The sequence below is a fragment of the Rissa tridactyla genome, chromosome 5 (assembly GCF_028500815.1).
Source record: "Rissa tridactyla isolate bRisTri1 chromosome 5, bRisTri1.patW.cur.20221130, whole genome shotgun sequence".
Classification (NCBI taxonomy): Eukaryota; Metazoa; Chordata; class Aves; order Charadriiformes; family Laridae; genus Rissa; species Rissa tridactyla.
In genome coordinates this window covers 31,674,405-31,688,671 of record NC_071470.1, presented here as the reverse complement: position 1 = coordinate 31,688,671, position 14,267 = coordinate 31,674,405, and the positions used below count along the sequence as shown (strand labels likewise).

The 14,267-nt window shown below is 37.5% G+C and overlaps 1 protein-coding gene across 2 annotated transcripts in view; it reads left to right on the top strand.

The window, feature by feature from the left end:
- FAM193A (family with sequence similarity 193 member A) overlaps positions 1-14,267 on the top strand; it is an 88,277-nt gene that overhangs the window by 32,986 nt on the left and 41,024 nt on the right. The window contains exons 2-6 of one of the 2 annotated variants that reach the window (XM_054201848.1): positions 5,081-5,146; positions 7,911-8,156; positions 10,503-10,669; positions 10,938-11,105; positions 13,974-14,208. In XM_054201848.1, coding sequence (XP_054057823.1) covers positions 8,067-8,156; positions 10,503-10,669; positions 10,938-11,105; positions 13,974-14,208 — 660 coding nt within the window. In that variant the 5' untranslated portion in view covers positions 5,081-5,146; positions 7,911-8,066. Of the gene's footprint in view, positions 1-1,338; positions 5,147-7,910; positions 8,157-10,502; positions 10,670-10,937; positions 11,106-13,973; positions 14,209-14,267 lie in introns of those variants that run through there. The other variant, XM_054201846.1, reaches the window with a different exon arrangement.

The following is a 14,267-nucleotide window of genomic DNA, read 5'->3' as shown; positions in this document are numbered from 1 at the left end:
CAGTGCCTTAAAAAATGTTCATGGATTTCTTAAAGTACAGCAGATGAAAAATAATCTGAATGTTGAAATACATGAAATCACGTAGGCAAGAGTGATGACACTGCCTAGTAGATCTGTTTCAGTTTAATCTTCATCTGAAAAACTGGCTGTACCAGATGTTAACTAGGTATAATGTGGACTTAAAAAAGGATTAAGGAAGGGTTAAGTGTTGATAGTTTACTGCTGTCTTTTACATTAAAATATCTCTTCAGTGCTGTAATATACCTTCTTCAGAGGCTGTTGTTACTCCAGAGACTATGGTCACTACCAACAACGTCCAGGGGCAAGATTTAAAGCAAACAACCCCCAAAACCTTGCCATGCTAGAAGTCTGGCCAGCATGCTGTCCTGTCTGACAGTCCCTGGTACGAGAAGAGAACTATAGTGCATGTGTAGAATAATCCTCCTCCCATGTGCCTTTCCAGGTCTTACTGGTCCAGAGATGTCCTGCATCAGATTTTGTTTGCTACCTACTGTTAAACCTCTCTCTCATGCATTTATCATCATCCTTTCCCCTCACTATGCATTTGACTTCCACAATGGCTTATCTTTAGATCGGTAGGCATTAAGGAGGAAGGATCTTAAATTTTCACTTACTGAAACCAGATAGTTTCCTGTCTCTTGAACTGAAGGTGTAAAGAAATCTTTTTTCATATCTGAAAATCACTTAGGATTTTGTAAGCGCCACTCATCTGCCAGCAGCAGTTCTGTGACCGATTTAGCTGTGCCTGGGAGAGGAGGGAAACAGCTCAGCCTGCGACTGGAGAGCACCCAAGTCAGAGCTTCATTTGGGCTGCAGGGAGGGAGGTCCTCACCAGTGAGTGCGACTGGAGATTGCTGCCTCCCAAATGGTGTTGGGCGACAGCAGTGGGAAGGGAGGCAGAGCTGCAATGTGAAGATGAAGAGCAATGTCATAGTGTGCGCACTGACTTGGAAGTACCTGAGAGAAGGCTTAGCACAGAACAGCTGTGGCAAATGGGTTTTGGCACAAAAAGTGTAGACAGGAGAGCGAGTGGCATAGACAAGACATCTTGATGGCTTTCGGTGGGGTAGCCAGGGTTAAGTGCAGTAGGCTTCTTTAGTATTACTCAGATGCTCGGAGAGAATGTGTTGTTTCAGATATTTCAACAAACTTAATTTTTCACCTCCCTGTATAAAAATAAGGGAATTAATTCAAGTGGTATGGAATACCTTTGTTATATTAGGCCTTAATTGTAGCCTTAATTGTCTCTTGGTAGGATTGGCTTTTTTCTAGTCTATATCTTCCCTAATGCACGCGAGAAAATCAGTGCAATATTTTCTAGCTGTCTTCCCCCAGAAGAAATTTGATTAAATACTGCATGGTTTTTTTTGAGCATCACATTTCTGTTGAACTGTTTAGGGTTCAGTGATGATGAGTCAAATCTAAATTTTCTTCCTGTGCTTTTCTTTTAATGAGCTCTCCTGAGACGTTGCATCACTCTCACTTTTATGATGTTTGTGTGACTTCACCAGGCATCAACTGCAAGAAAGATGGGGGCGTGTTGTCTAGTAATATGTCACTCAGCCCTCTGAAGGTGGCAAATTATGGCAGTCTTTGAGTGTTTATGTTCTAATTGCTCAACTGGTTCTTCAGGGTCATTCAGGTGAAATCAAGAAGTATTTTTAAAGCTGTGTTTCTCAGTCTCTTCATACTTTCTGGTATGAATTACACTGTGCCACGATAGTGTGTGCCTTATTCTCCAGAAAATTAAAATTTTAGAGAGGGTGAATTAGTGTGACAGCAGTTTGCAAGAAAAACGGTAACTTCTTTTCCATTGTAAATAACTCTTATAGAAAGGAAGAACAGAAGTAGGTTCTTCCACCTCCCCCCACTTTCAGTTGTGTTGAAGAGTGCATGCAGAGATTCCCATGTTCCTGATCTGTGTCAGCCTCCCTTCTGGCACTTAGCTTTACAAAGTAGGATTTTAAAAGACAAAACTTCAAAATCATTAAAAGAGATATTCAGGACTGTAAAAAAATAAGTTTTTTCTTCAATTAAAAAAAATATATATATATAAATTTCGGTTGTCCAGAAGTGACAGCTGTCTAGCTTGTCACTTATACTTTAAATCTGCACACAGAATTATATCTGTCAACATACGGCCCAGTAACTAGATCTTGTAAGGTCCTCCTGCTGTTCTCCAGTCTCTTTAAAAACATGAAGAATTTAGTGCTGTTAGTTAACTTTGTCATCTTGGGCACTTTCTTGCTACAGACTTTGGATAACTGCAGTTTCATAGATCTCCTTTGAAAGATTAATAAATAAATATTTTTTTTTTAAAAAAATCATCTTCTGCTTATCTAGTACTGGTGAAGTATAAAGCAAGCATTAACATACTGGAATTATTAGTGCAACTATACTGTCCTTGAGCTTCTTTAGGACTTTTGGCTGAATGTCACCTGCTTGTGGTGGTTTGCTAATTTTTGAGTTGTCCATTTGCTCCATACTTTTTTTTCTAGCAGTCCTTTACTTTGAAACAGATCCTCTAATGCATTTTCCATAAAGAAGTCTTTCACTGGGAGAGTATCTTTAAACTCCTCCATAGTGAGCATGAAGATGCAAAAAATAAATCTGGTGTTTCTGCCATGACCTTAGCTTATTTGAGCATTTTTTTAATGCATCTGTTTACATACTTTAGCCTTAGAGATCCTGACAGACTACCTACTACTCCTCACTCATGTGCCTTAAAAAGGGATTTAGTTGTAGTTTTTACACTTCCCCCCCCCGCCCTCACTTCCTTTAATTATTTGTAAGACTGTCTCATTGTATTTTTTCTCTCAGTTTTTAGCTTCCTATTGTTTGAGCCCTGTTTGGACAACTTCTACAAGATTCTTCTAATGTTTTCTCTAATATGCTACTTAGCCATCTTTTTCCCTTGCCTGTCATGTCGTTATTCACCCCCGCTAAAGTCCTTTTTGTGATATTTGTATTTGCTCTAAGCCTCACATAAAATGTCTTAAATCTCATTACCTACAGACACTTAATTTTTTATGATTCTCTTTAAGTTTCCACCTATTTGTCTCATTCCTTTCTTTAAATTGCTTGATGTTTGTTTGTCCTGCAGATATTTAGGTTACTACTAAATTCTGGGGTTTTTACACTAATATTTTGAAATGTAACCTGCACAGTGCTTAGGATCAAGAGATGCCTTTTCTTTTGTTAGTAGCACGACAACTCGTTCCATGAAGCAGTCACTCCTGATGTTCAGTATTTTATCTTGGCATCCTGTGACATTTATTGGGTAACAGAAACCTCCCACTGTTTGTCTTTGCTTCTGTAACATTTCTGACTGCCTTCAGCTTGGTCACTCAGCATCTGCATGTTTAAATGTGATGGCTCATGCATTTCTTGTTATCGCTGTCTTGAATGTGAAGAACGTAAATGTACTCCCTTAATTAATCGTTCATGTTTTTGGATAAACTTGTCTGTCTTGAATTTTCTCAGAAAAATATTTTTTGAGCTGCAGATAACAGTTTAATACTAAACTTTCTCACTGGTTTCTTTGTTATTGAATGCAAAAGCATGCCAATAACCAGTGGACCTCCAGTACTGTAGGATTTCTTTTCTTGGTGAAGAAGACTTTCTTTAATTCAAAAAACCTTTTTTTCTGCTTTTCGCAAAGTGGCTGAATAAAAATAGGGAACTTCTTCCAGATCAGCATTTTTGCTCCCATGATTTTAGATCTGAGATGGTTGACTTGCATATGAGGGTTTTTTCTCAAATACCTATTCTTGAAAGTTAGCACAGAGTATATATAAGTGAGGTTTTGTGGCTTCTTATTTGTGTCTTACTCTAGCAATGATTTGAAGATTATGTTTTATCCTCTACTTTGCCTTTGAAAAATCCGGTTGAAGACAATGACTTTGCAATAATCTCACTAGCTCTGTAAACCAAGTAGTTGGTAATCCTGTGGGTGTGTAAAACTGAAGGACGCTCCATTGTACTGGAGGAGGCTCCAGTTTGAGTTTCTGGTTTGGTAGCAAGGTAAAAATATTTTTCTGAACTCCGTAAATGCAACACACAAGATGAAGGGGTTTCTACATTAAACAGGCTGCTTTTTATTGCAGATGTCAGAGTAGTCTTAGAAACTTTAATATCAGCCAGTAGTAGATGGAAAACTGGAGAGCAAAGAGTTTAGCAAAAACACGTGAAAGGTCGAACAGAGGCATGAGGTATATTTTATCTGGAATTCAAGAGATAACCCAGTGCACAAGCAGAGGGAAAATAAAGAATAAAATAAGTGACTGACTTTATTTCCCCTTTCCCATTTTTATTTTTTAATTTTTAAATCAAATGCCTTTTCAAGTCAGTGTGATCTAGGGCTCTTCATTGTCACTGACTTGAATTTGTATGCTGTCTTCACTTTACTCTTGTTTTAGTGTCCTCAAATAATGCTGTATAAAAACACTTGGGGCTTGTGAAAGGCACTTCATTGATATCTGGTGTAGTCTCTGTAACACTTGTGGAGAAACAAGGTATAGAAGAGAATGCTGAGAGGTTTCTGTATGAATTATAACCTGGGGCAGGAGAAAGGCTGCTGCAGCAGAATAGCTGAATGCCATTTTGGAGGCTTGCTGTGGAGGGGTCTTCCTGGTTAACGCTGCATATTTTTCTAAGCAGTATTGTATTCTTTCAAAAGGCAAGAATCTTTGGTAATTGTCTCTATTCACAATAGAAGTTTAAAAGCTAAATGCAAACAATCAAATACAGAAGGAAAAATGTAGTTTTGTTTATGACTCTTCTTTTTTCCTGTATCAATTCTTTCATCTCAGAGTTGTATTGCTAATAAAACAGCTGTAGTGCAAAAGTTTAAAATACATAAATTGTAAACTTTTGCATCTGTAGAACTTTTATTACAAAGAAAAGGGGCTTCCATCGCTGCAGTCAAATAGTCATTCAAGATTCAAAAGCTGTATTATCAACCCTCAGATACAGGGGAAGGTTTTGTTGTTTAATTTTTTTAATCTTCTTTTAGGATTAACTGAACTATTGTAACTAATGTACTATTAATTTTTTCCAGGTTTCGCTAAATGGTACACAGTTTACAGACAGTTCTGTTGGATCAGAGTTCACAGGTGTTTCTCAGGTATGTGCAGGCAAATTTTGTGGGTATATATATTTGATAGTAGAATTACTTATTTAAGCAGTATTAAACATACTAGAGAAAGTTCTTCAAAAAGATCTACATCTCTGTTTGAGGTTGGGACTTAAGTAACTGAAGTCAGTTTCTGATGACTTCACCATTTAAGCTTTAAAAAGCAGTGAAAGCTACTATTTCTGAAGTCAAATTTTATTGTTATAATCTTGAAATTGGACATAGACATAAAAAAAAGCTATGCAGCTTTATGGTAATAAAGTTATTCTTGGAAATATATCTAAATACATAGCAGAGATGCAGTTATTTCTGTTCCAGCTTGTCCTACTTCCAGCTTTCATTTATGAATGTTATATCTGAACATCTTTCAGAGAGAAAGTGAGACTGGGTGTTTTCTTGCAGAGATGTATCACACTTTTTTTTTGAAGCTTGACTAGTGGAAAAATATCTTGCCTTTCTCAAAATGTATACTTTGCTCTGATTACACTGAAGACACATATAAATGTATTACGTGACCTAATTCCAAGCTCATCTAATTCAGGAAAAGTTTACTGCTGCTGTTGAAATGGTCGCATGAATAGTGACTTCATTTTTCATCTTTTAAATAAATAAGAAACTGCAGTTCATAGCTTCATTTTAGTATGACAAAGCCATAACAGGAATCTGAGGTGCTTATGGTCTAGATTTTGTCAAGGTTCTAACTGTCAATTTTGTTAGAAATAAACTGCTTAGGAATTTTCATTCTTAGCAGTTGATTTGCATCATGCTTTAAGAACCAAGTGCTTTCTCAGATTTGAACTTGAAATCTGTTGTAAATACAGGCCTGATGGGGAGATTTTTAAGGTTTTACTGAGTCTATGAGTTGGCCAGAATTAAGATTATTGTTTCTGCTGTACCTGCCGTGGCTTTTTTAATGATAATGGTGCAACTTTAAGCAGATTACACACATAAGTCTTAACTTCAAGAAGTCCTTGCAGCATGGCTGCAATATGTTTGCCATGACCCTTACCTTTGCAAAAGAGTGTCAGGTTGTCTTAACTTCTGACCTTTTACGTTTTTGTCCTCTGCTTTTTGTACTTGTTGAAAGATGTCCTGCAGATGATGTTCATAAAGATTTGTCTGCAACAGCTGTAAAGATGTCATCATCATTCCAACAGAGACTTAATCTGGCTTCAAAAAAATTTATTTTAATAAGGAAACTTTCAGGGCTAAGGGGACGTGGGCAGCTATGGCCTCCTGCGTGCAAGGTTTTTAGGCGTTAATAAGATCTGCAGTTGAGCGCAGGTCAGCCAAGAGTAATGTCTAACTTGAGCAATCTGTTTGTGCTTGTAAAAGCAGTAAAGGGATGGCCAGTCCTAGTCTTTCAGGAGGCAGAGTGAGTCTTCCTTCAAGAGAATGTTTTCTGAAAACCTGCAGCAGACACCTGGAGAAATTGTGACTTTTTCTTGCCTTAGTAGCTTAGGTGTGAATTCTTGAAGTGGCATCAATGAGTAAAGAGATTAGCTGTTCTTAGAAAATCTCTTAACTTAAATTTCTTGTCAACTTCTGAAAGATAAGATGATACTTACGAAGATTAATTCAGTGTGTCTCTTTTTTTTGATGTCTAGAAATCTCAGTTTGTCTTTCCATATTACTGAGTCTGTCAGTTTTATAAATGCGAAGAATACAAAAATCAGAGTTCGTAATGCTGTGCTGTTTTTCTTTAGATGTCAGCAACAGGGAATTGATGTGTTGTTGCTGTGAAGACAAGAAGAGAGTTATTGAATTGCATTATAGCTTGAACTAGTCCTTTACCCTGAAGAACTTTTCACCCGTACTTGTGCAGTTCAGCCCTACAAGATCTTTAAAGCAGTATTTTTGTTAGTATTGAGGTAGGAGCAGTATCTAGAGGGAGACTTGAATGACTTCAATTTTGCCTTTCCTTTGAGAAAGAATTTAACTATTTTGAGGCTTACAAAGAAGATGTTGCTAATTAAGGCAGAGCTAGTAGCTGTAATATAATCGGGCAAATCTGTGATTCTGCTGGTGCAAGATGTTTTCTTCCATTCATTAGAACTTCACTTGCATCTTGTGAGGTTGGGTTCTGTTTGGCTTATGCAGCTTGCCATCTTTTTGAGTATCAGTCTTGGTGAATAATCAGCATTTCGTGGCTGAACCATAATTTCATGCACAGTAGCATCTCAGGAAGGTTCTTAGGTTCTACGCATCACAGAAGCATATTAGGTTTTGAACCGCCTCTGTCCTCATAAGTTACCAAGTCTACTGTATTCAATAGCTAATAGTGGATTTTAAGACCCTACTGATTGGTGTTGCTAAAACTGAGTTCAACTTTTATTTTGTAATGAGCTTAACTGAAAGTGTCTTTGTCTAGGTTAGTATTAAAAAAGGAGGTGACACAGAACTTCAAAGAGCAGTTATTTTCCTTATTATGTGCAAGAATAACAACAGTAAATTTTACTGTCCCTTTTTTATTTTACTTACTAGATTATTGCATCTAGGCTGAATTATTTTATAGCAGAAGACAGTAGTCCATGCTCCCAAAAATGTTACTTTTTAAATAGGAGTGTATTTATAATCAGAATTGTTTGCGACATGGGTATTAAGACTGATGAGTTTGATCTTGGGACAATCCAAATATTCATCATTTAATAGTGAGTATTAAAATACGTGGGTTGCTTTTTTTAAATCTCACAAGAAGTTTTTCTGGTACGCATTCTGTGAATAATCAGTTATCTATCAAAACATTTGTTTGTAGACACCGTTTACCTTTGGCTTGGGCCAAAGGGCACCATATACAACTGGCGAGCATTGTCTTCTTTGTAGAAGTGAACGAAAAGATACTTCGCTTTCAGAGAGCGGAATAAAAAATTCTAGCAAAACAGCACTTTCCACATCTCCAAAAGCAAACAATATGCTGCATCTTCCACTGTGGGTGTGTCCAGACTGTCGAAGAACAGTCGAAAAGGAGGAGAGGCATGCTACAATAGAGCAATCTCTTGTGGTAAGTTGAAGTGCTTCAATTCAATAGACTAAGATATGTTGTTATGGGCTGAATGCTGCTTTTTGCTTTGGAACCATATAAACTGTAAATGCTTAGAAAGTATCTTAGGAGATTTTGAGTTGGTTTTCCTATAAGCTAAACCGAACAGGCGAGTTGTTCCAAAACTAAGGAGTTCGGATTCTGAGTTTCAGATTTTTGAGTAAAGCAAGGCTTGGATTTGTTTCTTGCTGTTCTTTTTTTCCCTTTTAATTTATTTGATCTCATACTTTGTCCTTTCCCCCTTTACTTAAATTCTGTTTCTTCTACTCTTACCAATGCAACTTTAATCATTACGCTTTTTTTCCTATTCTCTGTCTGCTCATATGTGTGTTCTCCCCTTTGTGAGGTAAACTGTTTGAATTTTCCTTGTTCTTTCAGTAGTGTTCTTGAGTCACTGCACTTGCACTGCCACCTTCCTGTGTGTGTCTGAGTTTTGCTGTCTTTTCTTTCCTGTATTTTGTTTTAATAAGAAACATAACTTTGCATAGTATGCATATAACAATTTCTTATTCTTTGTTGTAGCACAACAAACGCTAATTTAATACATTGTGCTAATATTTCAAGTTGTGATTCTTTTCTAAATTAAGTGTTACAATATATTTTCAAATGAAAATTCAACCTCACGTAAGAGCTGTGCTCAGTGTAGCAGAAAGAAAAAGTTCATTGACAGCTCCGGGAAAACCGCATTAGAAGTAAACTATGCTATACAGCAGAACCAAATCATCACAACTGATGTGGGAAGCTGCACACTTCTGATAATTGGAAGCACTATAGATTCCGGCCGACATCTCCTTGTAGAGAGCTAACAGACTGCGCACATGCCCATGGGCACATACAGATTTTTATTTCAGTAAACAAATGAGTGTGAAGAAAGATTGTCTTTGTATAGCGTATGTTGTTAAACTCATGTTAAAAGCACAGTTAACGTAGTTTTTTGTAAGGAAAACTTTAGAATGTATCACTTGTGTACAACTAGTCTTTACTGATATTCTTGCTATTAACAAGGTTAGTAAAATTAATCCAAAGAGATTACATCTGAGAGAATTGTACTGGTAGTAAACTCATCCTAGAGAGTTCAAAGCACAGCAAGACCGACGTGTTATTGTTCAGTTGAGTCAAAAATTTTGCTATGTTTAATCTCTGTTTAATGAACTAGTAAAGAAAATAAGTGCTCTACAAGTGCAAGGATTTGCTTCCTAAATATTTTGTTACGTTATAGATACTCCAGGTAAAAGAAAAATTTACGGTATCTTTTTAATTTTACAACTGTCATCTTATTTTAAGAGGAATTTTTAAAAGCAAACAGCAAAGGGATTTTCCAAGTTGGGAAGCTTGACTTAAAAAAGCAACTAAATGGATTAGGTGGCTAGTCAAATTAGAGAAACCAGCTGGGGAAAAAACCTCAAATGGGCTAAAAAATTCTCTTAGCAGTTGCTGCAAGCCAGAGTGTAAGTGGTTTATATGCTCCTGTATTGGGGTTACTGTTGCTCTCATTACCTAGCTTGGTTTGCCTCAGCATCATCACCAGGAGCTGATAGTGCTGTCGGCAGCAAACGTGTGCAGGTTTGTTTTGACCTGTGTCTGCATCCTGCTCTAGAATTTGGGGTGAAGCACAAAAATCCCCTTCAGTAATGCTCCTAATGTGGGAGAGGTCTCTGCCTGGTGCCACAGAAGGCTGGTGGCAACCTGGGGACGGTGCAGGAGGGAAGCATGATATGTATTGGGGATGGAGCACAGACAAGGGAGAGAAATGGGAGACCAAAAATACCAGCAGCCTTGGGAAAGAGGTTTGTGTCATGTGCTAGTACTGAGCAGCGCTGTACACAGGAGATAGCATCCATTCCCAATGACAGCAGCCTTCTAACATCCGTTACTATGAAGCCGTATGTCTGTTATAAACAAGGAGATTTTATGCTTTTTGCTAGAAGGGGTTATTAAACTACAGAAGTCAAACATACTGTCAAAATAGAGACTGAAGAGATATTACTAGTTCATGATTAATCATGGATGATGCAAGCCTTCCTTTAGCTTAGTTCATTGTTTATGCTGGAGTACATAAAGGTGATAATTATAACTAACATACTTTGGTTATTAGAAATTAAACTATATTTATATCATTGTTTTTCTGAATCCATCTCGTGCATTTATTAGGCTTTTTGAAGGTAAATTCTCTGTGCATTGTTGAGTGTCCTCCTAAAATATATTCAGCACTAAGAATTGCCACATTAATATTTGCCTACCTGTTAACATTTCAGACTTCTGCCTTACAAACTGAAGGCTACCTGTTTCTTTTTTTTTCCTTTTAAGAGCCAAGATTTCCTCTTGCACATGCCTCTTGGAAACAGTGGATCACAGCAGGAATCTGTAGGAGGAGGAAGAATAACTGTTGGTGCTCAGACGGTGCCTGCTGCAGATCTTAGCAATTCCTCTCCTTCAGACATAGCATGCAACTGTGAGGCCTGTAATGAGCGCAGGTGAGAACTGAATTCAAACACAACAGCATGGTGCCTGTAGTCAGACTGTTGGCAGTGTTGTGACTTATTTGTTGGTGTATGCTTAAACTCTTTAAACAAGCTATCTGACAATAACAGTAACTTACGGATGGCAGCTTTTATCCAGTTTCATGCTTTATTTTAGGCATTTTCAGATGTATGTTGTTTTTCCTGAAGAGCATCTTCAGAATAGTAGGAATCAATACACCTATGTGATGTACAGAGTAATTATATTTGTCATTATTTGCAGAGAAAATTCAGCAGAGCCTGAACGTGAACCTCAGCAGCTTCAAAATTACTGGTCAGAAGTAAGATACATGGTTCGGTGTATATATCGCCAAGCTGGGACCCCTTTGGCAGATGATCAAGACCAATCTTTGGTACCAGATAAAGAAGGAATGAAAGAGCTGGTGGATAGGTATAGTACTTTGAAAAATATCTATTAATTGCTAAGAGGATTTTTAAAATTAGTTTTTAAGTAGTTTGGAATATTGCTTTTTAATAGAATGTTATTCACCATCTGTAAGTCTGGTTGCTTGGAATGACTGCCTCTCTACTAGAATGAAAAGTCAGAACAGTTAATTCTATTTCATGTAGGATTTTTAAGTGGTAGACTGAATGCATGGGAACCTATTAAATTCTTTTGCTGTTTGCAATAGGAATATTAATGTATAATTATGGAATGGTCCTAAATTCTTAGTCTTCAAAAGACTTTGAGGTGATTTTTATTAATAAGACACTGTTTAGTTTGAATTGCCCTATGTGAAAATCTTACCTTGTCGAACTAACCTGAGTTATAAAAGTAATATTGGCCATTGATCACTAGCTGAGGCATGTTCCAAGAACTTCTTTCTCATTTCAGAAGTTGAAATGATACCTTATCTAGGTGTGAAGTTGAAGATGTGCTTAATGAGATCCTCAGTTGTGGGTTTTTTCCTTTTGAGAGCAGTGTGGCTGTCCTTAAAGTGCTCCAGGGGGTTCATCTCAGTTTGTCTAACTGAATGTGTGCTCAAGGAATAGTTGCTCTCTTTGGTTCTGTATGTGCTTAATACAGTAAGGTCTGACTAGTCTGACAAATTTAGCTTCTAGTTGAAGCTAAATTCTGGCGAGGTGAAGAAACTTTTTAAAGATCACAGTCATCTAGCATTGCTCTTTGTGTACTCTACTCCTGAATCAGACTGAATAGATAACTAAATAAGCTTATTGCACTTCTGAGTGTTTTTGCACTTCTGCAAAAACTGAGTGTTTGGTTTTGAACATGAGTTGTGTAAAAGTAAAGTAAGGTAGTATGCCCCCCTATTAGTCACACTTTGTTTATTTAAGGGATCAAAACATGCAACATAAGTTTTGAAATAAAGATGCTTAAATGTTGCATAGTGTGTAGGTAATTAAAACTGAATCACAGCTAAAATGGTTGTTGCTTTTTATGCAGTTTCTCTTTAACAGAAAAAATTTGGAAATTGGAACACGTACTGTGTACCTTTCTTGTGTACTTACAGGCTTTGATTTCTCTAGAACTGTTTTTCGCTTTTCAGAGAGATTTATTAAAATACAAAGACAAAAACAGGATCTCAAAGAAGGAAACCTTAAATGTCAATATGATTATTTTTCACTCGAGTTTTGTGGTCTCCAAAGTATGAAATAAAATTGGGATACTGTGTTTGAGCAGACACCAGTGTGTCCAGTCTGTGGTGCTAATGTCATGCAAAATTTTTTAGCAAAGCTAGTCTATGTAGGTATTGAAAGTGTAAAAACAAAACAAACAAACAAAAACCCCCAAACAAACTATGTAGGTAGCATGCCAAAGACCATGCTGCAGCCAAGTATATCTTTGTTTAAAAGGCAGAAATTCCTAATTCCATGTTCAGCTCTGTTAGACGCAGCTGGCAAGAAATGGAGTGTCTGGTCGTCTTACTTGAAAATAAGTAATGGTGCCAAGTATTGTCCCTACTGTATGTTGGAGCGCTTTATGGCAATATGATAGCACTCTGTGAGTGGTGAGGGAAGAGCAGGGACTAGATAGCAGCAGACTTTTATTCATATGGCTCTTAAGTACTTATCTAATCCCTTTCTTCTTCCCCACCTCCCTGTGCTGTAAAAAACCTGAGGCAAGCGCTTAAACTCCATGCACAGGACTTTAAATAGTACGAATTCATTCTAAAATGCTTCAAAGCAGCTATCGTGTTTGGTTTTCTTCTGTGCGAGGTGATTCAAACCCATGTCTTTCTTCCAAGAGATTATCAGACCTAGCCAGCTGTATGCTGTCCTTAGCAGGAAGCCCTGACCCTCTTTGAAGCTGTGTTTTAGAGTGACAAGCCTTGCAAGTATTGAGTGGCTGAATAGAGTGTATGGAGGTCAATATGTTTCTGGAACGTCAATGTTAGTGTGCTTCCCTGGGACAAATGAGTCCCAAATTCTGGTCCCTTGTCTAGATTTTAAAGTACACCAGTCATTTGTAATTATTGCCGTGAAGTGCTGCCACATGAGAGTGCCCTAAGTCATGTTCCTTGAAGGACGTTCTTTGTGGCCCTGTGAATCCCACACCTCTGCTATGCAGTGGCACAGCTTTAATAAAAGGTGCAAAAAATGTCCTTGTACAGAAGATCTGCAGCCTGGGGTAAGGAACTGTCAATGAAGGTGAGAAGGAGATTCATGAATGAGTATATTAAAAGCTTGGTAATTGTATGAATTATCTTCTTTCAGTTCAGCTCAACAACTGAAGGGTCCCCTAAAGCAGTCACAGAGTCCAGTCTGGTTAGTATGTATTTAGGCATGTTTTAGCTGGCTGCCAAACAGGTCAAGCTCCTTTAATGGCTTGAAGTAAATGCCTGTCCTTCTGCAGGGTACTTATGTGGCCTAGGTCTGGCTGTTCCAACTGGGACATTTGTTAGGGCTGTATGTAAGAACGTGGAGAAGTTGTAAAGAAGTTCATCTGAAGAGTCTTACTTCATCTGAAGAGTCTTAGTTGTCTATAGGATTGTATGCAAATTGAGTAAAGGTTTTTTTTTATCTCACAAATTGAAGTGAAATACTGAAATCCTAAATTAATTTGTTCCTCACATGTGCAAGCATCCTAGTCCTAAAGCTACACAGGAACTCAGTTCCACAGTGTAAAAGTAGGGAACTGGACTGCGTTTTCTCAGACTTAACGTAGTTCTGTAAACCCTAGCTATTGTTTCTTTTTGATGAGGATGATAGTAACTGGTAAATAATTTTAGGAAAGTGAAAATTGTTGATTACATGCATAATTTACTTATTTTATCACATATATATTCTAAAAATACAGGCTTTGTGAAAGAGATCCATATCAGCTCTACCAACGGTTGGAACAGCAAGCTAGAGAATATGTGCTTGAAATGAAGGTTCGCCTGCTCAGACACTTGTCACTGGGATCTAAAGTTGCATCAACATTAGCAATACAAGGGCCACCACAGGCACATCAGTTCATCTCACTCCTACTTGAAGAATACAGTGCACTCTGTCAGGCAGCGTGTACAATCAGCGCCTTTCTAGTTACTCTGGTAAGACTGAAAAAATAACCTATATGCTTCTACTTGCTAGGGGTAATGCAAGCAGAGCT